General features: G+C 38.3%; 1 protein-coding gene across 3 annotated transcripts; it reads left to right on the forward strand.

The window, feature by feature from the left end:
• The first annotated feature begins 402 nt into the window (after positions 1–402).
• Positions 403–26,846, forward strand: MAPK9 (mitogen-activated protein kinase 9). 3 transcript variants are annotated; one of them, XM_082291587.1, is made up of 12 exons: positions 403–481; positions 4,278–4,452; positions 8,325–8,454; positions 9,616–9,674; positions 10,577–10,715; positions 10,926–11,091; positions 12,347–12,418; positions 16,266–16,448; positions 16,966–17,090; positions 17,617–17,680; positions 19,159–19,230; positions 19,984–26,846. In XM_082291587.1, the coding sequence occupies exons 2-12, from the start codon at positions 4,331–4,333 to the stop codon at positions 20,124–20,126; spliced, it is 1,275 nt and encodes a 424-aa protein (XP_082147713.1). In that variant the 5' UTR covers positions 403–481; positions 4,278–4,330; the 3' UTR covers positions 20,127–26,846. The 3 variants fall into 3 exon arrangements, with proteins under 3 accessions (XP_082147713.1, XP_082147714.1, XP_082147715.1); XM_082291588.1 differs by having other exon boundaries at positions 19,979–20,126; XM_082291589.1 differs by lacking the exons at positions 403–481; positions 4,278–4,452 and having other exon boundaries at positions 8,350–8,435.
• The last annotated feature ends 49 nt before the right edge of the window (positions 26,847–26,895 follow it).

Consider the following 26,895-nt stretch of genomic DNA (forward strand, 5'->3'; position numbering starts at 1 on the left):
AGGGCTTCTTGTCCATGGCAGGTGTTTATTACACGGAGGGCTTCTCCCGGCCTGCTGGAGCTGTGAGGAGCTGGCAGTAGGATTGGTGCCATAGCCAGTCATGACATGGTGCTGCAATCAAGTGACATCATGACTATCGCGACAGCCTGGTATTATGCGATGACACCACAACTCTCGTGACAGGCTGACGTCATAAGATGACATCACGATTATCGTGCCAGTCTGACGCCACGCGACGACACCACGACTGGGGGGCGGCGGCCGAAGTGCCCCGTCACTGCGGGCCTTCAGAGCCCTCCCTTATATAGCAGCCAGCAGGTCCCGCCCCCAAGTCCGATTGGCTGAGCTCCTCCGGCGGGGGGCTGCGATTGGTCGGGGCGGCTGTCAGTCAGGGGCGGTGCCGTGCGGAGCACCGGGAGGCCATTGTGGCTGGGGCAGCGGGAGGCGGCGGCTGGGGCCGGTCCCGCCGCGTCCGACCCAGGTGAGGGGGTGGCCGTGAGGGGCGTGCTGGGGCGGCGGGGCTGGAGCCGGGGCGGGACGAGCCCTGGGCCTGACGGAGTCCTCGGCTTGTCCCGCGGCGCCCGCCCGCCGCGGCGCGGGCAGAGCCGGGGCGCCCCGCGGGCCGCTGTCCGGGCCGGGCCGCGCCGGAGGGACGCGGGGGAGCGGCAAGGCCGGGCCCGTCCTCCTCTGGCCGAGCCCCCCGCCCTGCCCGTGCCGCAGTACCGGCCCTGGCGGGAGCCGCCTCTGCTCCTGCCGCTCCACTCTCGCTCCGTGCCGGCTCCGCCGGTGCCCGTGTGCGGCCGGCCCGCGCTCGGCGGTCCCCAGAGCCCCGTCCCGGGAGGGGAGCAGGACCGAGGGCTGCGGTTCCCGCTCGATGGGCCGCGTCGAGCCCGGGCTTTCTGGAGCCGAAGCGATTTCTCAGCAGAAGTTTTAGGAAAGATATGAGAAGAGTGTTTTTGCTCGGTTCTTACATAAACAGCGAAATGCACATTTAAACTTTTTCTCTCTTTACCCCAACTTGCCTTGGCAGAGTGCTGAGATTCTTTCAGTGTTCGCGTGTGTGTGTAGCAGATAGTGGTGAAATCTTCGTTTGGTCGGTAGTAACGTGGGTTGCTTAAAGAAGAATGTCTGCTTTCCAAGAGTTTGCAGTTGCAAACTACCTCTAAACTGCTGTAATCCTTCGGCATTACTCAGCTGGTGCTTTGTTACACTTTAGTTTTAAAGGTTGTGAGTAGAGGAGTGAAGTGTAACTCGCTGTGATTTTGTAACTGGACTCTTACCTTTTGTTATATATTGCTGTAAAGATTAAAAATACCCCTTGACACTATTAGATGATAGTCCTTAAAAGAGCACACCTGAGGTTGAAGTGCTTTTGCAAGGGTGAACAAGGGAATGAGGGGAGATTTTCTGCACAGAATTCCCATATGTTTTCATACACACATTTCCTACGTATGTGTGTATTTATTGCTAATATTGTCAGCAGTAGAATTTTAGCTTAAGGCTTAGAAATCAAGCTAAGTTTCATGTTGTTCTTGTGTTTCATTGTCAGTAATAACATTTCTGTAACCAAAACAACTCTGGGAATGCGTTCCCAGTCTGTTTGTTTCATATGCTTTCGACTTGAAGATATCCAGAGGACAGATCTGGTTAATAAGAAGTTGCCATTTTAATAAATATATTTTAGGGAAGTGACTGTATAATATAGGATATATTCTATAGTGCAGTTGCTTTCAGCTTTTAAAGATTTCTCACTGGAATTCTATATAAGCCTACTACTGGCAGGTTTGATGTGTTGGTTATTTTTCTAGTAGGAGAATAATGGATAAGGACTAAGAAACTTATTTGACAGATATACTTCCTCCTTGCACAGCAGGAAATCTGTTTTTATTTGGTGGCTCTTGCCCCCAGAATGGATTGTCTGAAGTCCTGTGAACAGATCATGGCACCTAATTTTACATTAATATGTATGTCTGAAGTAATATATGTCCTGATGCATCCAAGCAACTTGAAGCCCAAGTGAAAGTTGACTCGAGATGGAGAGGTGCTTTGCACAGAGAATGGCAAACATGTTGAAGTACATAAAGCTTGTATGTTCTGAAGCCCAGTTCTCTCTGTGGGTCTTGTCTAAAATGCTTCCTGATTGCCTGGTGATTTTTAAAAGGTGGCTTTGTGCAGACAAGGGTTCTTAAAGGGAGGGGTTTTTCAGGATAATTTCATTTCCCCTATTTTTTTATCTCTGTTACAGAAAAGTGTTTCATTAACCCCTGAAGAGGTACAGCATAGTTTCTTGTGTAACTAACAAGTTGATATCCTGTAACTTGATACCCAGTTTATGCAAAACCTGTACTTTTTTGGTTTTGTCTCTAAGTCCTTGCAGAGGGAAGATCTTGACCTTTCAGCTGTACGTTTCTTCCGATAATGAAGGTTCAGTGAAAATACCATAGCTGCTCAGGAATGGTTCATCAAAAAGTTTGGTACCTCAGAAAGCATAGCTTTGGAGTAATGAAAAGGGTTGGAAAGAAGAGTGGGATGTACTGGGGAAGTCTGGGAGCTGCTCTTGAGGCATCACTTTGGTCTCACGTTAGTGTGAGCTGGCTGTGGAACTGCATCTGACTGCCTCTAATATGCCTATATTGTGTAGGAGATGTTGTTTTTTCCCCTCCTTCTCCCAGCAACAGAGGCAGAAAGTTGGTAGCCTGCATTTTCCCTTTGCTGATTGTTTCTTCTCTAAAGCTTCTAAGAGGAAATGTCAAGTAAACTGACTGTCTAAATTGCTGCTGGAGATGACCCAGTTGAATGTCTGCCTCTTAAAATGCTGCATAGATTTGAAGAAACTAGAAAGTAAAAGGGACTCTAGACATTTCTTGACAATCTCTTAAGACTATTTCAGTTTGGTTTAAACTTAGTCTTTAATAGGATTGGGAGGTCTTCCACCTATTTTACTGCAGATTCCTTGAGTTTATCTGCTGACATAAAACATGGAAAAGATGCTGCTCCCTCCTACGTGCACTGAGGAAGAGAGAAATCCGGATTCTAATTCTTGAAGCAACTAAAAGTTATTTCTGTAGCTTTGTGCCCTTCTAGGGTGGGTATCTGGGTTGCTCTTGAGGCTTTCCTATTTTGCATTGGCTCACAGATACTTGGTGGGGCCAGTGAGGAGAGAGATGAGCTGTTCTTTCTGTAGCCGAAGCAGACAGCACAGGACCCAGCTGCTCTGGGGGAAGGGGCTGCTTGCATTTCCTGTTCTAAGGAACAAGTTTCAAGTGATCTGCCTGTGCAAATCACTCTGGGCTCTAATGGCAATGTCATAGTGAATGTAAAATGAAAAAGGGGAGAATTTGTTAGCAAATTCTTCAGTAATTACCGACGTAATTTTCTTGTGAGGTTTGGAAGGGGGATGGACACTCAGGGAAACTGGTGGTCTGTGCTCTTGTTACTGTAGTACATCAGAGCTAAAGAGGTTTAGTCCATTACTGTGCTCTCTGATGTAATTACTTACCTCTAATTCATTCTTGACAGATGGATTTGACTTACTCTCTATTGTGGCAGGAAATAATACTGTGGCTCTTTTAAACTGTAGCACAAAACTCTAATTCTGTAGTACTGTAAGGACATTGATAGTGTCGGGTGTTATGGTGTGTATAAAATGGGAAGGAGAATGTGTTGCCATAGGTCAGGGAAGGGTTACCTGGCAGAGGTGAGAAGGCAGAGCCCTCCTTGAAATTTCCTGCTGAACAATGCTGAAAGGGATGTTGGAGAAATTGCAGCAGCCACAGGGATTTAGGGGGCAGTTTTGTTTTTAACCAAGTCTTTTATTAAAACCCCGTTTCTTTCTGTCCATGGACTCCATGGATGTCTGCAGTCACTTTTATCTATGTACTCAGTGTTTGCATAACATAATTTTTGAATTTTTTTTTTCTGTAATACAGAAATTAGTACAGCCCTAGCACATAGTAGTAGTTCTAAGTTATGGAGTAACCTTCAAGGAGTAGAGAGTTGTATTTGGGTGGTTTTGTTTATACAGTTGTTTACTGAGATGCTTTTTGTTGAGGGATTGGAGTAGGAACATGCATTCCCTTAAAGTGTGAAAGCTGTAATTGCTGTCTGTCTGCAAGTACTTTTCATTAGCAATGGTAATGCACAAAACTGAAAGAATGTTTGTTTAATGGTGTGCTGTTGAAAAATTAATATGTATTAAAATATGTATACTATTTCCCATCTTGTCTGCCTGAAATTAGTGAGATATTGAACATTTGTTTTCTTTCTTTTTCTTTAAGATCTTGAAAACTTTGCCAGGTCCCTGAGAGACAAAACTACATGACGCTGCACCATGACTGACAGTAAATGTGATAGTCAATTTTACAGTGTTCAAGTTGCAGATTCAACATTCACTGTACTAAAACGCTACCAGCAATTGAAGCCCATAGGATCAGGGGCACAGGGCATTGTTTGGTGAGTAATAAATACTTTATTTAAATATGAAAAGTTATAAATATAAAGCAGAATTTGCATGCATTTCTGGTAGAGGTACCAGAACATAAAACACTGGTAATAAATTCTTATGTTACAGGGTTATGGACTAAATAAATTCTAAACCAATTTCTTGCTATAGTTCATGTGCAAACCTATTATTTTGTTTTGTTTTTAGGGAAAATTAGTATTTGGATAACTGCATAGATTAGAATGGTCAACAGATTTCTTCATTTCTCATTAACCACTTTATTTCTGTTTCTAGTTCTCCCATTGCCCTTGTAGTTGTCTTATTGCAGTGTAAGGTATGACAATGGTGAGAGATTCTGGGTTTTACTCGTTTCTTCATCATGGCCCCCTCTCTTCCCCCTCTTTTATTCCCAATCACTCCTGTCCATTTCTAGGAGCCATCAATGCAGTACCTTGCCATTAACTGGCAGGATGAGGCAAATCAGTGTCATTGTCACTCCATGGATTAACCAGAAAGGGATGCTGTGTGAGGGGTTGGGCTGGCCGGCTCTCCCTTGGTGTGTCACCCCAGCTTTGTGTCCAGCCTCCACTGGCCCAGGACGTGGGAGTCCTTAGGCTGATCCTGAACCTTAGTCTCTTGTATGGCACCACACCTCTGGGCCAGCTAAAGGTAAACACTTTCAAATATTTTTTAGACTGCAGCAATCCATTCTGCACAGCTTAGTGCCAGCCCATATTTTGTTGGGCAAGACTTACTTGGTAACAGCAGAAATGTTTATTGATGTGGGTTTTCATTCCATAAACAGGGAAGCAAACAGATGTACTCAGGAACTCTGTGATATTAACTTAATCACAGCACATGGTGGGCTGTTCGTGCTTTGAATCCAGCCTGCAATTTGTCTTCATCTATAAAATCTGCAGAATAAGTGTGATGACTCATGTACTGTGAACAACTTCTTGTACAGCACCTGCCCATGTCTTTGTGGCCTTTTCATAACCATAATAAGTTATATAAATAGGAAAAGAGTGCATTTTTGTTGGAGAATGTCTTTATTTTAAAATTTTTTAGATAACCCTCTTGCCCTGCTGATAGATGATGAACAAGCAAAACGAGAACACCGTATTTCATTCTTCTTCAGTGGGTTGAGTGATGAGGGGGTCCTAGATCTTGGCCATTAGGATTTGGGTAAGATTTAGTATAGCACTGACATTTTCCAGGTGTAAGTGTTCTCAGAGTTATGCTTGCTTTAGATGGCATGCAGGAATTCAGGGTGGTTGAAAGTATTTCTCCTTTCATTAGAAGCAGAGCATTTCTAAGCCAAATGACTTTGACTGTGTCCCTGCTTCAAAATGAAATGCAGCTAGTGTTAAGGTCAGTGTGTTGGGAAGAAGAAATTATTTGACATATTGACTTGTTTTGAAACTACTTGATTTATGGAACAACAGAGTGAAACATTGCATAAATTTTCATCTTCCTGTGAAATAACTCAAGTTGAACAAGGTGCAACATCTTAATTTCTCATAAAATCTTTACTCAAGGGAAAGATACAAAAAATTAGGAAGTAAAATGTAGAAAACTCAGTGTAAGATGGGTGCTATCCTGCTATGTTTGGCTGAAAAAATTGTCAAGTCATTAGTGTAACACACAGAAGTGATATTTTTTTAATCATCCCATATTTAACATAAAAATTAGGAAAAGTGTTTCTAGAGTTTTGTGTCTGGATTTTATTCCTTTTATGAGAAATTTTTAATACCGCCTGTGTCACTTTAGCTAGGAGAGGTCTAAATTTGCGCTTTTTTCCCCATTATTTTAATGGGAAACTCCATTGGTATTGCTCCATGTAGTTTTATCTTTGATATTAAAATGTAGGGAAAAAAGTAGTTTTAAAAATATGTGCTCGGGAAAAAAAGTAAATGAGAGCTTGAGGAAGATGAAAAAGTAACTCAGTTGTTATTTAGAGGATATTCCTAGCTCACACTGCAAACAGGCTAGGAGAGAAACTGGATATACCTTTTGTATTTTATGTACAAAGCACACATATTTAACTTACTGCACTTTTTTGTTCCTAAATATTAATACATCTGAAGTCTGGTAATCTATTTTGAACTGAATCAAAATAACTTTTGTCTTTAACTTCCTGACATCTTTTTTTTTCCTTTCTTGTCCTTGATTTCCTAAATTTTCTAGTCAATCTCCAAAATAAGAGGTTCAGGTAGAGTTGTTCATATGTGCTTAGACTGAGGCTTGATACATCTGATTTGTTAGATCACAGAGGAACACTTCCCCTAAAATTATTCCTCTATCCACTGCTGCCCTGTGATTTACAGCTAATTCATACAGACCCTGTTGGTTACTGATTTAAGACTAATTCACAGGTATAGTCATTAACATATGGAAGTCATTAAACATTAAAGGCATTGACATATAAAAATTAATTTACATGTAACATCTTTTGGATGAATACTGAAATATCAGTGCTTTCATGTTTGGGAGGAAAATAATTTCTCCAACTGTCTGGCCAGTTGCTTTCCTCCCACTTTGTGTTTCCTTTTGCACAGGCATAAAGGCTTTAAAACAGAGATTGCTCGTGGCATTCAGTAATGACTTGTGCATTTCACAGAACTAAGCTGAAATAAATGCTAGCAAGTCTTTAGGGTAAGTGGCACGTTGGTTCAAATTTGGAGGCATGTCCCAAGAAAACACAGCATCTCCTGGGTGAGCCCTGCTTTGTGGTGGTTTTGCTTTTTTCCAGGAGGGAAAGCAGCAACTTTATGCTGGGAAACTTGATATAATTTGAGTATTGTTGTTCTCAGAGGGAAGCTGTACCTTTTGTTGTAGTAATGTAGTGTGATGGTCCTTTTAAGTCCGGTGTCACATATCTCGATGAGATAGGAAAGGAGCTCGCAAAGGGCTTAAATGTGCATGGAAAAAATGTGAATGAGAATTCTTTCCTACCCTATGAAAGTAACATTAAATGGAAATAGGGTAATGTGGGAATCCTTATTTCAAACTGAAACTGTTTTAAGACTCGATCTCCTGAGTAGCATGTGCTAGGAATTCACATATATTTTGCCAAATAGTCTGTGTAACTAATGAAGAATATTCCCACTTTAGTCTTGTTTTGTTTGTACAGATACTTTAGCTTTAGATTCTTATAGCTATTAAAGCAAGTGTAAACTTTGACCTCAAACTGCAGAGGGAAGGAACAAACACAACTGAAAAACAGGGTAAATTTAATGGTCATGGTCACTTCTAAACTCTTGTATTCCTCCCTTCAGTCTGAGTTTTCCATAGTTCTCAATTCAGTGCATTTTTTTCCACCCAGAAGCAGATGATGAGTGTAATTTTCTGCTAGACACTACAGTTTTTTATCATTGCAAACTATCCGTGTACAGGAGAATATTGATCCCTGCAGAGGGGATTGTGGAGACATTGTTGTCATTCTCCTTTAGCAAAGAGAAATTTCCACTGCAAATACTAAATGATTGTCAGTCAGCAAAAGTGTCCAAAAAGTATTCCAAATATACAGACTAGGCAGCTGGAATGCTTCTTGATTTCAAATAAGCCTAAAATATTTTTAGATCTTGCAATTTTGAGTGTGAGTCTTGAGTCAGCAGTTTCAGTCTAAAGACAGAAAGGAGATCAGGAAGACCTTTGATGAATGTCAGTGGCTTCTGTTTGACTTACTTGTATTTATTAAAGGATGTGTAGTTTTTAAAGGATGTTTCTTTTCTGAATTAAAATTAGATGTTGTACCAACAGGTTAGTGGATATACTTTGTCTTAAGTCTTGGTTTCTTTTCCTTCCTCACTTCTGCCTCCCTTTTGCACCTCCCCCTCCCCCCCCCAACAGACTTCAACTTTTTGTCTTTGAACCCTTCTAGTGCTGCATTTGATACAGTGCTTGGAATCAATGTTGCTGTGAAGAAGCTGAGTCGTCCTTTTCAGAACCAAACCCACGCGAAAAGGGCCTACAGAGAGCTCGTTCTTTTAAAGTGCGTCAATCACAAAAATGTGAGTTGGGCTTTGTGTTTCTCATTACTGTGTGTTATCAAAAAAGCTTAGGATTTGCTCTCTCACTTGCTGTTAGTAACCAAAGGAATGGAAATAGTGACTGGAAAGATTTGCTGTGGGCAATGCAGTTCTCCCCAATGCATGGCTCAGTTTTTGGGTGAGCTGCTTGGGGTATGAAGTGCCAAGGGGAGGAGGTTTTTGCTGTGTTGTTGGTACAGGGCTGCCATCAGTGTCACCTTTAGACACCAGGCCTTGCTCTCTTGCATTTGCCCTTTTTAAGTCATCTGCAGCAAAGCCTGTTTGGCACTGGGATGGTTTGTGGCTTTGACCATTGTAACTTCCCTGTATTTAAATCTTCTGAGCTTAGGCAAGATTTTTATTAAATACAGTGTTTAACTGGTGGGGTTTTTGGGGGTGCAGCACTGTCTAAAAAAGTGAAAGGCTATGGACAATACTTGTGAATTTTGAAATCTTTGAACCCCCTAAAGTGAGTCTTGATGTCAATACTTCAATGTTCAAATACAAGAATATAGGGTTTATGTGACTGCTGTGTTCTGGTACTAATATGAACTAAAACACTGCTGGTCATTGAAGTTGTGCAGTCAAGTGTCAAACTTCCTGCAGTCGATTAGCCTTTCAGGGTTGCTTTTTAAGTAAGCTTTTGGTGAGGCCCAGATGTAGCAGAATAAAAGCAAGGTGGTTATTAAAGATGGCAGTACAGTAATTTTAGCAATTCTGGAAATAGTACATCATAATCTAAGTTTAATGGGATGGCGTGGGGCACCTCTGTGCACGTGGTGTTGGACAGCCTTGGTTAAAATTCCTTGCACAGCATGTGATTTAAAAGAAGAGATTATTATTTATGGGGGGGAAACAGGATATATTTCAGGTACTAGGGAGGGAGATAGAAGGTGTCATATAACTTTAAAAAAGAAAAGTGATTTTGTCCTATCTTGGTTCCTTTGGCACACATGCTGCAGTTTGGAACTATTTCTGAATTGGCAGTTTTTCAGCATATGTGAATTAAGTGCAGCCAAGTAACATTCAAACTGTGTATATAGTAACAGTGTGCACTTCATTTTGCATAGTAACTTCTGCAGTAGTGGAATTTTATGTGAATTAAAGCAGATGTTTCTTCTAATGTTTGTTTTTATTTTATAGATTATTAGTTTATTAAATGTATTTACACCACAGAAGTCACTAGAAGAATTTCAGGATGTGTAAGTACTAGATTTTTTTCATTTTCTCTGACAAATACTGGCATAAGCCCTAGAGGTGGATTTCCAGTATCCTACAGACTTCACGCTTTGAAAATCAAGAGTAGCTAAAAGATGAAGTGGGAAATAAAAAAGGGATATTTACCTTTTATTCATCAGCCTGCCATACTTTGCTTGCACATGCATCTGGTTTCTGTGCCTTGTCCTTCAGCTGCGTGCATCACCTCAGGATAGTAACTTGGTCTGGATAACGTGAGAGCAATTTTTTACTGTACCAGTCACATCAGCACAACAGTATTTTGGCCTCGATTCAGAACTGAATATATTTCTTTTTTATTCAAGCATTATCAGTTGGTCTAGAAAGGATTCATGGCCATTTGATTGGTGGGGTATCTAGGTTCCAGTGAATGTGCTGTTGTGAATAGGCTGCTTGGGTGAATGAGGGAGTGTTGTGTCTGAAGAGGGTAAGTAGATGACAACTGAAAATTATTTTATGATTCTTAGTTTTCACTGTGATTATCCTAATTTTCTTATTTTTTAGAGTAAAATACAGTGAAAGAGCATTTATGTTGCAATATCTGCAATCTCTGCATCATCTTCACTCAGTCTTAGTTTTTCATGATGCATAAAGATAGAATTATTCTCTGTATTACTGTTTATAAAACTAGTGGAATTTTAATATTTTGTGACGGAATATTGAACACTTAATTTTTAATAGTATAACTTTTTGAATAGCTAATTTTGCTTTGTAACTGTGGTCATGTGTGGGTTTTTTTATCATTGGCTTTTTGACATTTAGGTTAGCAAAGTAGTTGAATTTTTTTAAATACCTCTTATGCTAAGCTTAAACCTCATATGAAAAGTAAGACTTGAGTTTTCTCAATGCTTTCTTTTTTGTGCTTTAGATATTTGGTTATGGAGCTGATGGATGCAAATTTGTGCCAGGTTATTCATATGGAATTGGATCATGAAAGAATGTCTTATCTTCTTTACCAAATGCTCTGTGGTATCAAGCATCTCCACTCAGCTGGTATCATCCACAGAGTAGGTAGTAGTAGATCATTAACAATACTCTTTGTGAACACAGTTTTTATGAAAAAGGGAGGAAGGGAGGGGGTTGTATAAATAAGCACATACACCAGAGCAGGAAAATGCAGTCGTTAGTGAAGTGAATTTTTGGCTTATCCTGATTGTGGAGGGGGGTGTGTGGGTATTATTATTAATCCTTCCTTAACTGAAGTAATTTCTTGTTAGGATTTGAAACCCAGCAACATAGTAGTAAAATCAGATTGCACGCTAAAAATCCTTGATTTTGGACTGGCAAGAACAGCATGTACTAACTTCATGATGACTCCATATGTAGTAACACGGTATTACAGAGCACCAGAGGTTATCCTGGGAATGGGATATAAAGAGAATGGTAAGCTGATGGAGTAATGCTTTATATTATCTGTCTAAAGTATGTCTCTCTTGGAACATAACTACTTTAAAAAGAGGAGGGAGGGCTGATTTCCCCCTGTCAAGTTTGTTGTTATTCTAATCATGGTTTTGGAAATCAAAATTATTACAGTGTAATTTTTTGGTGAGAGTATAATAGTTTTCTGTGTGCCTTTCTCCATTTAACATTAACTGCTCCCTCTGCCCTGCTGTAGTTATATCTTGTCATATATTCATCTATTATCTTTTTGCCATGTTTTTTATTCTAAGAAAACTGTTTAGACACTGATGCTGGCTGATACTAAAAAACAATAAACCAGAATATCAATATATAAATAATAAACCCTTTAATCAATGTAATTTTATTCTGAAACATCTTCTTTTGACAATGTGTCCCCTTTTACCTCTCTGATATATTAAAATATGCTGCAGATCCCTACCATAAACCATGCCGTATATTCTCTTAAGTCTGCATAGTGCTCAAAGGGACTGGGTGTTGTATTATTAAAACCAACACAGCTGTAATCTATTGAACATTCAGCCAACAGAATTGCTGCCAAGGAAATTTTCTTTGCATTATTGGGGGTTTGCTTGCTGATTTTTGCTAGCACTGGACTTGTATGCTCTTTGCTTTATCACTAGAGCTTGTGGATGCCATGGTTTTGTATACCTGTAGTTTTGGCTGTCTGAAACAAGGGACTTGTGGGACCTTGCTGGGCCCTTGATAATGATAAAAACACTTTATTTAGTGCAGAAGGCAGCTTGTACAGCACATACTGATGTGGATCAGAACTTCAGCAGAGATTGTTCTGGTTGGGACAAAAATAAATTATCTGCAGGACTGTGGGAATACAGTGTGAGTTTTCAAATAAATAATTGTGGTATTTAAAAAAAAATGTCTTTAATCTTTTGTCCTTGTTGCACCTAACATATGATAGTGGATATCTGGTCTGTTGGGTGCATTATGGCAGAAATGGTCCTCCATAAAGTCCTGTTCCCAGGAAGAGATTGTATCCTTCTTCATGGTCATTTCACAAGTGTAAACACTGACTATGTTTTACAACATGCTAATAACAAAATTCAGAATAGTCAACTGGTGTTGATATGATTGAAAATTCATGTGAGCAGTTTGGTTTTCCACATTGTTGTGTTTTACTGTAGATGCAGATGGTTTTGTTTGTTTTCCTCACATTTGTTCATGATACTTCATAATTTGATCATTTCACTTTTATTTTCAGTTGATATCTGGTCAGTTGGGTGCATCATGGGAGAATTGGTGAAAGGTTGTGTGATATTCCAAGGCACTGATCGTATCCTTCCCTAGTCATCCTTGAATCCCATTCCACTTCCAACAGAAACACAGTTACTTAGATCTGTATAAAAGTATAAACAATGTTTTCAATAATGTTTTACTAGATCCACTGTGCTCTTTGAAATTAGTGTCATTAACCAAATTGTTGAGCTTTCCATTTTATTTTCTTAGTAGACTACATTTGATGTAATTTATAGTAGTTGAATCCAATGTGTTATGAGCTTCAGCTTTTGTAGTTTAAAAGACAGATCCTGCTAGGTTTGAAATACAGAAAATATACTTAACTGCTTTTTTACTCCTGTTCTTTGTAGATAAGTGTTTTAAGCAAAAGCCTACAAAGTTACTTCTTAACTATGCATGGATTTTGCTTATTATTTATTTGAACAGTAGACTAATTTTTTTTATTGCACAATTTTTTAAGTTTCAATCAGATTTTTTTCTTGTTTATAGCGCTTGCTGGGCAAAGGTGACCTAATGGCAAGCACACTGCATGAGATCTTTTTTTATTATTATTATTTAACATAAAAAGAAAACCTTTCTGGAGGTTCTTTTTTTTCCCCCATTTTATGAAAATTTGATTTTGGATTTACTTTTTCTATAAGATTGTTATTCTTCCATTTCTCCCTCCAATATTTTTGACCAAGATTTCATAGAATCATAATCTGAGAATAGTTTGAATTGGAAGGGGCCTGAAAAACCATCTAGTTCCAACCGCCCTGCCAAGGGCAGTGACAACTTCAACTAGACCAGGTTGCTTCAAACCCCGTGCAGCCTGGCCTTGAACACTTCCAGGGATGGGGCAACCACAGCTTCTCTGGGGAACCTGTCTTCATAATTGTACTCCAAGTTTTTGAAGTCAATATAATATTTTTGCTTATTAGTAAGGAGCAACCACCACTAAAACATCAGGTGCCTGTTCACAGATACCTGTGTATCTTATAGAGGAGGACTTCCAATTTTAATGCTAAATTTCATGACAATGATCTTCAACAGTTGATCATACATTATTTAGTAGTAAAATGACTAAATGTTAAATAAGTCTCTTTTTTTTCTACCTTTCTTCCTTTCTATACTTATTATTTTACCTTTTGAAGCCTTCAGACCAACCTAACACAATTCTTCATGGATGTTATATGTCTTTCACCTGCATGTTGTTAGCATGGGCTATTTTGATTTATTCATGAATAAATGAAGGAAATTTTGTTCATACTTGTTGAATATGCAAGTTACGGTTTGTGATTCTCTCAGGGTCACTGAAGTTCCACCAGTCTATGTTTCAAGGAGTCTCCTCCTCTGATAGGGCAGTACTTGGCTGTGCTTACAGGAATTTTTGTTTCTTGTGAGAGTTTCAGTTCTCTTTAATGTGAGATATTGAACTCTTTGTGTTGTTGAGGCTTTTCCTGAGTGATCACTGCGTTGGTCAGGTTGTCACCTTCAGCTGCAGGATTGTCTTGGCAGGGTGGTTTATGGGCAGTGCTGCTGTGCATGGCCATGAAGCTTTCCATTTGTTGATTGTGTTTGGGGTTTCTTTTGTTTGGTTGCTTTCTTTAAGTTAAATTTTAAAATGTCTTAGTATTTGGGCATTTAGAGGAGGGAGCTCAGTTCAGCCCATTGCCCAGTGCTTGCCCTTGACTATCTTCTGGAAAACCTACTCTTAGATTCAGTAATTTGTATTTTCCCAGATGGTGGATGGGAGTTTCTGGAATACTTGCAGCAGTGCTCTGGCTGGAATGAAATGCTCTGCGTTGCCAGGGTGATGGGTACACAGAACCTGCTCCTGACTGTGCTCGGTAGGCCTGAGTTACTACCAGGTGCTGTTGCAGTGGAAGCGAGAAATGGAGAAAAACCAGGGAATGTAGATACTTAAGGTGAAATAATGGAAAAGCCTGGCAGCAGTGGAGTGTTTTTGATGTTCTGTCTGCCCGTATGGAGAAGGAAACTGATTGCCTGACCAATGCAAAAAGCATGAGGGGTATTTGTGCTTTCTTGGGAAAAGTCATGCTTTGTTGTGATTGTAATAAGGACTCTGTTTTCAACTTCTCTTCTTCCAGAGTCCCAAAAGGCACATAGACTTGGAATGGATTAAATGCCTGATTCCTTCTGACCCCGAAGTCTCTAAAATGGGGAGAGTGGCTTTGTCTGAAGGCTGCGAGGTCATGCACAGAGAGCTTACTCTGCCTGCTTTATACTGAAATCCCACTTGGGTTTCTGATAAGAAGCTTATTTTAAGTCCATCCTATGTTGAGAATTTTTTTTTCTACTTTTACCATCTGTAAAGCACTTTGAAACTGAGATACTGGTTTTTGCCCATTTTTACCTCTAAAGTGGGACAGGTCATTAAGTTTTCTGCCCTCCCTGTAGTCTTCTGAGACCTCAATAAACTGGACTCTGATTATCTGACTAACCAGGCTGCTGTAACTCAAAGGAGAAGCATCTTCTTGAATCTAGGTTGGTGGAGATCTCACAAAAATCAGTTTCTCAGCTAGGAACAAAATTTCCTGATATATGTTAATTTTCTCTTTGTGTTTTGTTTTAGCATGACAGTTAACAATTTTCACTTCTTAATTTTAATTTTAATACAGCTTTTCCATTGGAATGCATTCAATAAGCAAATAAAATTTTCAATCTTTGTATCAGAAGTCAAAAGTCTTAGCATGGAGCAGTGACTATACATACAATCCTAATTGTATTCTTGACACACTAACTGAAATAGAAGCACCTCAGTGTTTTTAAAATACATCTTAATTCAAAGTACAGCATATTGTTTAGTTGCATAATCTGTCTATGAGAATGGATAGGTTGAAGTGCTAGATTGTGAATTTAGCTGTGAATGTTTGCAAGGTCAGTGGATAGGCTCTGCTGGAATTGCATATTTTTATCAGGAAAAACTGGAAAGTGTAGATCTGAGTAGACTTCAAGATCAGGAATATTAATGCAGTGTCTTCTCAGTGTGATAAATGAGCTTTGTTTCCCCAGCTAGGCTGGTTCAGAGCAGGCTCTGGTATCTCTGTAGTGAGTGTCACCATGTCTGGGGAAAATGCCTTCACTTGAGAGAGGGAGAAGGGACAGTTCTGAAGAAACATGAGGCATAATTTCAACCTGTGGCTTGTAAATACTATTCTTATAAAATATTTAAATTTTGGTTTCAAGAACAGAGTTATCTGGGAGTATTACCACGGTTGATACACTTAAACAAAAGAACCTGGTACAGAACCTTCTGGAATATGGATTTCCTGTTCAGAACTCTTCTGCACCTTTTCTGAAGTTGAAAAAGGAAAAGAAACCAACCCCACCCAAACACCAACCAAAAAAAGCCCCCAACCATCCAACTACACCCCTGCAAAACGCTCCAACCCAAAACTTGATTTCCTTAGGAGACAGGTACAAAATTCCTTACTTTGGATGGGTTTCATTTGTGCTTTAGGGTTTTTTGTGTGTTTTTCTCTACCTTCAAGAATTTTCAGTGTTCCTGATGTTATATTGCACTTCAGAAGATTCCACAGCAGCCTTTCTTTTCTGACCTTAGAGTTGTTTTGCTATGGATACAACTGCCAAATAAAGCTTCTTTTGGACTCCAGAGAAGTATTATAATTAGAAAAAGATACTTAAGCATAATGCATTGTGCAGCACTTCCAGCCTGTCCTTCAGATTACAAAATCTGAGTCTTATTTTTGTGTCAGTGTAGCTTTTTGCATGGCAGCTCAGAATACTGCTGATGCTACCATGAAGTTCATCTTTGTGTCCTCTGTTCAAGTTTCCATTAGCTTCTCAGATTTTGTAAGTGGTATTTTTGTAGAGTTCAGACTTCAAATTGTTCAGCTGATTTTCCTAAAGATATGGTGCAGATATTGATCAATGGAATAAAGTTATTGAACAATTAGGAACACCATCAGCAGACTTCATGAAGAAACTGCAGCCTACAGTGAGGAATTATGTAGAAAACAGACCAAAATATCCTGGTATTAAGTTTGAAGAGCTCTTCCCAGACTGGATATTTCCATCAGAATCTGATCGTGACAAGTTAAAAAGTAAGGCGAGTTTTTTCTCTCCTTTTTTTCTGTGATGTTAATTTAAAATGTCTGCAGCACACTTCATTTAAAAACCTAATAAAAGTATTTATTGTAGTAGATGTCAACATTAAAAACTGCATATCTTCTGTTTCTTTCATTTATGACAAATTCTGGAATCTTAGTAGTAGCTACTAAATATGTACTATTTCCCTGTCCCCAGGATTCTGTTTAATTCTCTTAATTTTAATCCACTGAATAATGTCTGTCATTTAATGTTCTCCAAAAGTAATACTTGTTATTGAGATTATTGCTGATCATCTTTTTCTAGTGCATACAGTTCATGTGGGCTATGCTTTATCTTTAGATAATTACTGAGAAAGTAAACCCCCTCCCAACAATCCACCTTATTATATTCTGTAGAAAAGAAGTGAAATGTTGCAGTGCATGTCCTGTGTTCCCAGTGTTCATTTCCTGTGTCAGACATGAAACTCTACAGCTCTTTTACATGTGTGTTCTTTTCACCTTTACTTTCTAGCCAGCCAAGCTAGAGATTTATTGTCAAAAATGCTTGTAGTAGATCCAGACAAGAGAATTTCTGTAGATGAAGCCTTACGTCATCCTTATATTACTGTCTGGTATGATCCAGCTGAAGCAGAAGCTGTAAGTTTGCAACTAAAATAAATTTTTAAGATTCCAATTTAATAACTTTAAAAATACCTTTAATTTTAGTCAAGAGCATGCTTTGAACTCATTCATTGGCTAGCAGGAGTCACACAGGAAGCCTTCAGATGAGCATTAGGGGAAGAATCACCTGAAGAACAGCTGCTGGTGGGGAGCTGATATAACTTTGAAAGTGGCTGTTAATATTTAATTTTAGTTACAGAAAGAGGTGCCTGTTTGGTGGCACTCCTGGGCTTTTTGAGACAGGGACTTGCTCTAAGGCCCTGTAAAGCATTACAATGAATTTAATTTTGGTTGATGCTTTTAAACAGCCTTTCAGTGTGAGGCAGGACTTAAAAGCAAATTCTGGAGTTCTAAAATGAATGTGTCTTTGAGGTATAGGGAATAAACTGCCAACAAGGAAGGTAAAAAATGCTAAAAAAGTTGTCATTTTTAGGTTTTTTAGTTAAGATTGGGTGTGTTAACCTGATGTAGTAGACGCTATAGACTTCTCTTTTCTTTGTAGCCTCCACCTCAAATCTATGATGCACAGTTGGAAGAAAGAGAACATGCAATTGAAGAATGGAAAGGTAAGAAGTGAGCATGACAAATTACATTTATTGTCATATCTGGTGTTATTAATGAGTGGCTGCAGCGTGTGCTGGATTGTGTAACAGACTGGAACCTACTATTCCAAATAAGCAGTACTGCCTGTGGCAACAGGAAAAGAAATCAGTAATGGAAACATGTTGTGTGTGGAGTGAATATTACATAGGTGTGTGTACGTTCATATATATGTGTAGCATCCTGAAGTCTGTTCAACAAAATGCTGCAGTTTTCTATTTTCCCTTCCCATTGTAATCTGTATAGCTTTTTCCTTGATAGAGAGTTTTCTGAAAAAGAAACATGCCTCTTCTCAGTGTGCATTATTTAAGCCATATCTCTTGACAATATTTACTAGTTCATTTGTTCTAGAAATCTTAAATAGCAGAAGAGTTCTTTGGTGTGTTTTTTTTTCTTTAATCTCATTGCTTATTTATTGACCAAATAGATTAAACTGTTGACTTAAACAAAAGAGTAAACAGCACTGTGGTACTAAAATCAATTCCACCTTACAGTTTTAGTCAAAACCATTAAATGGTGAGGCAGTTAAAATTTTAACATCTGCCATCACAAGACCAAGGGTAATAGACATCTTTTATGACTACTTTGAAAGCTGCTTGCTTTTGTAAAACAGCTTTATAAATTTCAGATATTGATTCTGGCTGATACATACATACATTATCCTTAGGGCATGCCTGCACAGATAGGTAGGCTTCAAATCATCTTTGATTACTGCAAGGTGGAAAAGTAAAATGGATCAGCTAAATCTAATTGAATGCATTTGTAAATATTGTTACTCAGAATTGAAGATCTTAATCTATTTAGATACTGTTATCTAAGTTACGTTAAGATTCTGGGTATTTACACAAGCTTCTGTGATTTAAGTTACAGCTCTGTATTTTTCTGGTTGTTGTTCAGGTATCCTAAGTTGTCCTTGATTAGTAAATAAGGGTTTTCATACAATATTTTAACTGTTTACCTTCTTCAAAATATCCAGATTTTCCTCAATACATCTGTGGAAATGGTTCTTCAAGAATAAATATTATATATTATTTTGTTATCAAAGTAAAATTTCCAGGGAGGTTTCCATAGAATCATATTTTGAATCCAAATCTGATTTTTAATTTTTTTTTTTATAGTTAGTATTAGTGCATTGTAGGTATACATAAAATTTTGGGGTGGGATATTTGTTATTTTTAAGTGGACAGCTATCCTATTTATATAATATGTTGATTTTGGTACAGTCCTGATGTCTTTCTGTGATGCTTGATGAAATCTGTATAATTCTCTTATTGCTATAGGGCTGCAAAGAGGGAAAATAAATACCTCTACTTTTCTACTTCCAGACTGACTCTTAACCATTTCCTTGTACCTTGATACAAATGTGAATTGTATGCAAATCCTCTGTGATTTTACAGTGCTTTTTCTGTCTCTTCTCTCTTTCCTCCCACCGTTCTCTCATAAGAATTAATATACAAAGAAGTTATGGATTGGGAAGAAAGGAGCAAGAATGGTGTGGTAAAAGATCAGCCCTCAGGTTAGTCATTGTTTCAGTAGTTCTGTGACTGTCACACATAGTGCTGGTCTATGAATGAAGAAATCCTGTTTAATAATGCAGGTAGGCAACGTTTTTGTTGTTTGGGACTCTTGAGACGGATCTGCCTTTAGAACTCCACGTGCTCTGATTTTTAATTGTCACGAACTTGTAGAAAAAGTTCATTAGTCTTGTGTGTGCCACACCCTGAGCTGCCTTCTCCCCAAAGGGCTCAGTCATCAAATGAAGTTATCAGCACCACGTTACTTCATCTGGTGCTCAGGTAACTTCTGTGCTGAATGCTGTTGTGTGGCTCAGCATGAGCCCCTTTCCTGCAGGGTTAAACAGCCTTAGGGCTCCCTCAGGATACTGAACAGTGCAAAGTATTTGTGCCCATGATTGAATCCTTGTGTTTGCTGCTGTTCTCACGGCTCAGTCATCAGAATATTGTACTTTCTTTTATTAACTCTATCTGTTAGATTTCTTGGCACTCAAGTCACTATTCACACTATACACTGTTAGTTTTTTTCTCCCTTTCCTCCACAGAGAGGGAGAGAAATAAAAATCTCTTAAAAGGTCACCTTGGCTTTTGAGTGCTGGGGCCCTTAGTGCTTGCTTTTCTCCTTTTTTATTAATTCCTTGATTTTCTATGGATTTCTGTGGGGAAAGTGCTGCTCACAGCCCAGAAGCGTAGTTATTTGTGACTGTAATATTGTCTTGCCTCAGATTTTATTATGTTTGGTTTTCTTAGCACAGATGCAGCAGTGAATAGCAACACCAGTCCTTCCCAGTCATCTTCTATCAATGACATTTCATCCATGTCAACAGAGCAAACATTGGCCTCAGACACAGACAGCAGCCTGGATGCCTTGACAGGACCCCTCGAAGGATGTCGATGATCAGCCACGATTGCAGACTTGACTTTGGAAAAGAACACTTGTTTCCATTGGGCCTGAATTGCTTGTGAGTTAATGGAACCAAGTAGAAAAACTCCATGTTCTGCATGTTCTGCTGAAGTAATGCCTGTTGTTTTTTTTTACTCAGTTGTTATGAAATTGCCTGCTTAATGTTGTAGAATGAAAGCAAATCAATGTCTAAAGAACAAAAGAAAATTAAATTTAGACACTCTTATAGGCTTTTCTTTTGTTTCAGCCTATTTCAGGTGAGCAGTTATAATAGACTTTTAGCCAATAACTCCTCTTGAGTGGGTTCATCAATCCCAGTCCAGCTGGCAGGCTTCTGTGACACAGTGGTTGTTTACATTTTAGTACAGTATTGCTCGTTGGTAGGCTTTCTGAATGTATAGTCCCTATGAAGTTTGTTTTAATGTGTGACTGTGGCAGTTTGCTTTATATAACGACTGGAATGTTGTGTGTAAGTGTGAGCTCACATGTGGAACACTCTCAGTACTATGTTTAAAGGGCAGTTTTTCTTCCACATAGCACGTTTTTTTTCTTTTTTTTTTTATATCAAACCCTTTCTATCTTCACTTTTCAGCAATTCTCTCTTCTTGTAGAAGAGATAAATGTGAAGTTTAAAGCATAAAGCCATTACTTTGTATTTCACCTGAGTGTCTCTAACTTTTTCAGTCTTTTAAATGTGGATGGAAGATACAGTGGCTTAAATAAATCTTGAGGAAGGATGAGTGTCTTTTCTGTGAAGCAGTGCCTGTTTGGAAGAGGACAGTGTGCTAAAATGTTCTGTATTTTCTAGCTTGTGATACTCATCCTTTAACAAACATAAACAGAAAAGGAAATTTGATCTATGATGCTCTTCATTCACTGCAAACTGATAAAAGGAGAGATGACTTGGAGAGACTTGCAGCCTCAAATAGCTGCATAAATATTTTCCATTTTTTTAAATGGGTCCATTCTATCTAGTGAGTAATTAAAGAAATAAAAGTACAGTAGTTCTGAGTCATTTGTAAATTAAGTATTTAGTTAACAGAGCTTAGCTCTATTCTCACCTTAGGAAACCCTCTATTTGTACTGAGAAGAAAAATGTGTTTAATACGTATTTTCTAAACGCAGTGTCAGACGAGGAGGAGGTTATTTGCTGCTTCCATACAGATTTATCAATACAGTTTTCAGAATCAGATAATACAAAATTGCCTGTTACATTGCACAATCTGTTGAATTAGAAAATGCATTTGCAGTAGAATAGGGCTTAAATTGCTTTATAACACACACTTGTGACTTTGTGCACGTTCACTTTGGAGTGCACAGGTGTGAAATTTTGCTAAAGGATCTCATATGTACATGTGTGTGACTGAACTGTAGAACTGTAAGAGTAATAGACATGTACAAGGTGAGGTAAAACACCACTTTCTTAAAGGCACTATATTTAGCTGTTGATCAGATACTCTTGTCTTGAATGTATAAATAGAACCTGTAACATATACTGGCCCAGCCAGCCACTGCATTACTGACATACTTCCCTTGTAAAACACAACTGGCCATTGTTCCAGACCTCATGTCTAGAAAAGCAGCACTTTCTCCTTATGCAAATACTGCTTTTATATTAAATTTTGCCCCTTTTTAATAGCTTAATTTGCTGTAGCAAAAATATCAAGATTTTAATGTCCCAGAAGATTGGGGGAAAAAAAAAAAAAGTAGTTAACTTTGGAATTATTCTGGCATCTCTGGTTTTTAAAATTCTGTTTAATTGAATTGCAAGATATTGAGGCTTGTGTTTTTTCTTATTGTTTGGTTATAAACCTATGGATAACTTACTCTGATCTTTGGATACTGACAGTATATGTGAAATATTTTTAGTGCATTCTCGTCACTGGAGAAACATTTAAAAATACCTATTTACCATATAGCAGAACAGTACAGTTTGCTGTTCATTTGCCTTTTTCAGTCCTTGTTATTTGTGTAAGTTAAAACAGCTGAAGACACCTTCTCACAGCGAACAATTAGTGATTCATTACAAAGTCATCTGCTGGATTTCATTTTTCAGGACTTCTAAATTTTTCAGCTGAAGGTGCACTGTTCTATGTTCATTTTAACAGTTTCTGCTTTAGAAGACTTAAAGATTTATTTCTTTTTCCCCTTGTGATTTGAATATTTGCAGAGTTGAGTTTTTCCCGTTGGACTTGGGCTGCTCAGCACAATGGAGGGTTGGACCAGATGACCTCCAGCTCTCTTCCAACCTAAATTATTCTGTGATTCAAATTGTCTTTTAATGTTTTTAACAAAACTGTCCTGTCTTCATTACTGGAACTGACCTTCTCCTAGTACATATACTTCGCATGAATATATACTCATGGCACAAGACAAGAAACCCCAACCTTGAGATTAACTGAGTTTATTTGTAAATCTTGTAGGAAAAGCTGTCTCATACCTAAATTTTTTTTTAATGTCTTCTTGCTATGGTATACATTGAAGCTTAATTACAGAATGCCTTCAGAGCATGCATGAAATGTCTGTGGGTATTGTGGATTTTGACTCCACTTTAATTCAAAACCAAATTGCAAGTACACATGGATTTCCAGAGGACACATATGCAGGCAATACACAAAAGCAGCCAGATGCATCCTGCAGTTCCCAGGTTATCCCAGAGTGTACATGCAGGCCTTCAGTGCACTGCATGCAGCTTCTCCCCATGTCGCTGTTCCTGACTGCAGGGGAAATTCAGTGCCAGGTTTGTGACATGGTTGTCAATGCCACAAGAACCTCCTCACTGATGGAAAACAAAATGCAATGTAACTTGACAGGGGTTTAAAAATAAGGAGAGTTTGGTGTGCAATATAATCACTTTTATTCCTAATACTAAAATTATGTATGTAAAGTGATGCAATTGACCATTGTTTTGCACTTTGGCATTTATAAATATTTATATGTATTTAAAGATTATATGTGTGTATACATATATATTAAGGAAACAGCTCAGTTTTGTAAACATGAATGTTACTTTCCTTTGAGAGACTTTGTATAGTGTTACCACTACTGCAGCATACATAGACAATTTATGAACTATGACTAAAATAAATGGTGGTCAACATAGATACAATCTGTAATCTTAACTGCTCACCTGAAAAAGAAAGGGATCTTTGGCTGTCAATAGATACTTTACCAGAAACTTGTTAAACATCTGAACACTGAGTAGCTGAATGGCATTGCAGAAATGGAGTATGTTTTAAACAGTTAATTTTATCTGTGCTTATATCATTTCTCCTCAAAAAAGCCTTAGAAAGAGAAGCTTGGCATTTTGAAATCTGGGTAAGCAGCCTGTAAGTGTGCTTTGAGGAAATACTGTGATATGATAAGTGTAGGTCAAAATTAAGGCTTTGTCTGCATGGATCATAAAAACTAAACTAGTCTAAGGACTGGAAACTACAGTTTGCAAACAGCCTTTGAAGTTTTGTAATGTTTCCTGCAGGGGCTTGCATTTTCTTGTCAAAAAATGAAAAACTCAACATTGACTAGAAATTTAACTAGTTGGTTGGAGAGTTTCAAAAGCTGTTAGGAACCAGAGTGCTCTTGAGGTTTTGTTTTTTTTTACATCCTAACAGAGCATATGTGTTTATTCCAAATTAATTAAAAGAAAAAAGCGATTCCATATGTTTAATTTTTCTTTCTTAAAGGAAGGACCTTAAGTGTTAAATCGCTTTCCTAAAAGTTACAATTTTATGAATGAAGTAGGATTTATCTGTTCCAAATATAGCTGACTTACGGAGTCTCCAAGGATGGGCTGGGTGAGCCTTGTGTTGTCACAAGGGCCTCCCTCCACTTGGGAGTGAGCTAGGAGGTCACAGCTCCAGGTGCAGACAAACCTTTGTGGTTGTTGGGGAGCGCGGGTTCAGCCTTGCAGCAGCAGAGGGTGTTTGGGTAAATGCTGAGCTGCCTTTGTCTGCATATTCTACATGTGTTGTATGGATTCTATCAGGGCTTGATGCTAAACGTAGTGAGACCATATACTGGGAACCAGATTCTTTCCTGGGATGTGTGTTGTGTAATTCCTGCTCAAAACTGGTTTTGATCCAGGGACACCTGCACCCAGATGCAGAATTTGGACTTGAGTTCTATAATGAATCTAGTGATTTCTTTGCTTTTCCAGAGTGTCTTGAATTATTTTTTTTAACATGTTGAAATATGACAAAAAAAGTGTATTCTGGCTCATTATTTTACATATTTTAGATTGTCTTTTACATGAGTAATGTTTTAAAAGCTTCTTACACAAGTTGTCAAATCAGTTTTGGTTTTTGCCCACTCTGCATGCTAAAATAATGTCTGGAGCTAAAATAATGTTTGAAGTAAACCATCTTCTCTCATATTAGCTTTGGAGGAAAGTGGAGAGATAACCATTGTTTCTGTTTGTGTTTTATAAAATGATTATTTTTGTAGCTAAAATTTCAGTTGTTGGATTTCAGTCCCACAGTGTTGCTTTGTGGATATTAATTTTCTGGGTCCGCTATTTCAAACATGTGTATAACGTGTCCAGTATAAAATTAAACTAATAAAATGCACTCTTCTGCAATTTGTTATTGAAAAGATGGCAAATCATTTTGGTCCAAGAATTCAAAACAAAATAGAGAAAAATCCATTTAGCTATTTAAGTTTATTCCTTGATGCTGCTGCTTATTTTTTTAAAAGGTGCTTGCAGTTTTGCACAAAAGAAATCAACTTTATTAATTGCTGGGTTTAAGCACTTTAGGATTCTTCTAAATACAACCATATATGGTGTGAAAAGGAATGAAAACATGCTTAATGTGTTTAAATTTTAGTTGCAGTCTTTGCTATTCTGATAGAGTTGATCAGCATGTTTCTTTAAACCTGTTTTCAGAGATTTGAAATAAGAAACTTTTTGGGGGCTGAAATTTAACACATGGTAAGAGATCATTTGAGAAATACCTTCTGAGTGGGTCACTTGATTGGCAGTGTGACTACCTGGCCATCTATTTGATAAAGACACAGCAATGTCTGTTCCTGTAGCAAGGGCAGCTCACTGTGAGCACTAGGATTCCTTTTTTTAAACAAAGAAACTTTTCTTAACTCTTGGCTATGCATCATAAAGTAGTTGTATATGCTGTGGTGAGGCCAGGACGTCTGCCTTGTGGGACTCCCTTGCAGCAGATGCTCTGTGACTCCCACAGGAAGACACTGTCCCTGCTCTGAAATGCTCCAACAAACCCCTGGTATTTGCTGGGGTGTCCTTGAGCAAGTCCCTGTGGTTTTTTTCCCCAGCTGAGCAGTAGCTCAGCACTCCACAGGCTCCTTAGGATAACAAAGTGGAGGAGGAGGGAGTCAGGTACGAAGAGCATTTGATGCTGGCTGCCTGAAGCAGAGATCATGTTTGTTGCTGATCACAGAGCTCTTCAGTACCCCTGAGCGTGTGCTGTTGTCTTGTCTTCTAACTGGGAAAACCATTTTTGAAAACCCAAGTGTGTCACAAGCTTTTCTATGAATTCAGATGCTTAAATTGGTGCTAATTTTTTAAAAGAAAATGTAACAGATGGTTAGCAGTGTTATTTGTCTGGTTTTGATACCTATATTTTCTTAACTGGTGGCAAGCCAAACTTTATAAAATGACTAATGTGCATTTTCAGCTTCATTGGATTCCCAGATTTTCCTAAAGTAAAAAGTTTAAACTTCCATGGTAGCTACTGCTTCTTTGGAGCCATTGCCTTCAGGTGTTTTATACACTAATCAAATGAACACAAATAGAACAGACAGCAATACCTAATTATCCCTTTCTTTAAATCGCAATGTGGTTCCCTAGTTGGTTTTAGCAGTTTAGTGTGATCAAGATGCCTAATTAAGAGCAAATCAGAGATAGCTGTGTGCAGTTAACTCAGTGCATTGAAGCCTTACCTGGTTGTTAAGATAATTTATAAAGATTATACAAATCTTAGTCTATTTTAAAGAGGGAATAACAAGCAGAAATAATTAACTGTTTTCATACAAATTAAAATGTAAATTCCAGAAAATATATTATTTAATGTATTACAGAACATGGGCTATTAAAGAGTGTAATAGGCTCATTGAGTGATTAGTTATGAAATCCAGTTTTATCCAATGACTCAAAATAAACCCCCTCCAAAATGTAGTTCTTTGAGAATTTCTTTTGAAATGCCTTCAAGTTTAACTCCCCTCACAATCCTTTATTGGTTTGGTCCTCTTTCCCACCTTCTGTTTACTGAATGTCACCAAAAGTAGCATCAAGCCCTATCACTTCTTACAGTGTTCTGGTTTTATGGCCTTAATATCAGTTATAGTCTGGTATATAATTTCAGAAGAAAGATGTGCTTTGAAGTCTAACTTATAGATACATGTGGCCTCTTGTGCCTACAGAATTAGGCTTTGATTGTCATATCTCATTCTCGATGCTTGTGCAATAGGAACATGTTCCTCTCAATGCAGTGGCTATTTTGTCTGATGCTGGACTTTGGTTTCAGGATGACTAGAAAGTTTTTTGGGGTTTGTTTGGGTTTTTTGTTTTTTATGGACAGCAGTCATGCTTCATTGGTTTTTTGGACTGATACTCTTTAGGGAACTAGAATTTCATAAGGAAAACTGTCAATAACTAGTCCTGTAGTTCTAGTTAAAGCCTTGTTCTGAAGCTTTTTGGTTGTTTTTTTTTTTCTTTCCAAAAACGTTATCGTAAAACAGTACTAAAGCCACTGTAAAATTGCAAATAAATATGTGTACATAAAAGATTTTAGGA

Source organism: Coloeus monedula, assembly GCF_965178545.1.
Source record: "Coloeus monedula genome assembly, chromosome: 15".
Classification (NCBI taxonomy): Eukaryota; Metazoa; Chordata; class Aves; order Passeriformes; family Corvidae; genus Coloeus; species Coloeus monedula.

Coding starts and splice junctions, on each gene's coding strand:
- MAPK9 (XM_082291587.1), top strand. CDS start 4,331: ATGACTGACAGTAAATGTGATAGTCAATTTTACAGTGTTCAAGTTGCA. Junction 9,675..10,576: donor CTAGAAGAATTTCAGGATGT/GTAAGTACTAGA, acceptor TTTGTGCTTTAG/ATATTTGGTTATGGAGCTGA. Junction 19,231..19,983: donor GGTAAAAGATCAGCCCTCAG/GTTAGTCATTGT, acceptor TTCTTAGCACAG/ATGCAGCAGTGAATAGCAAC.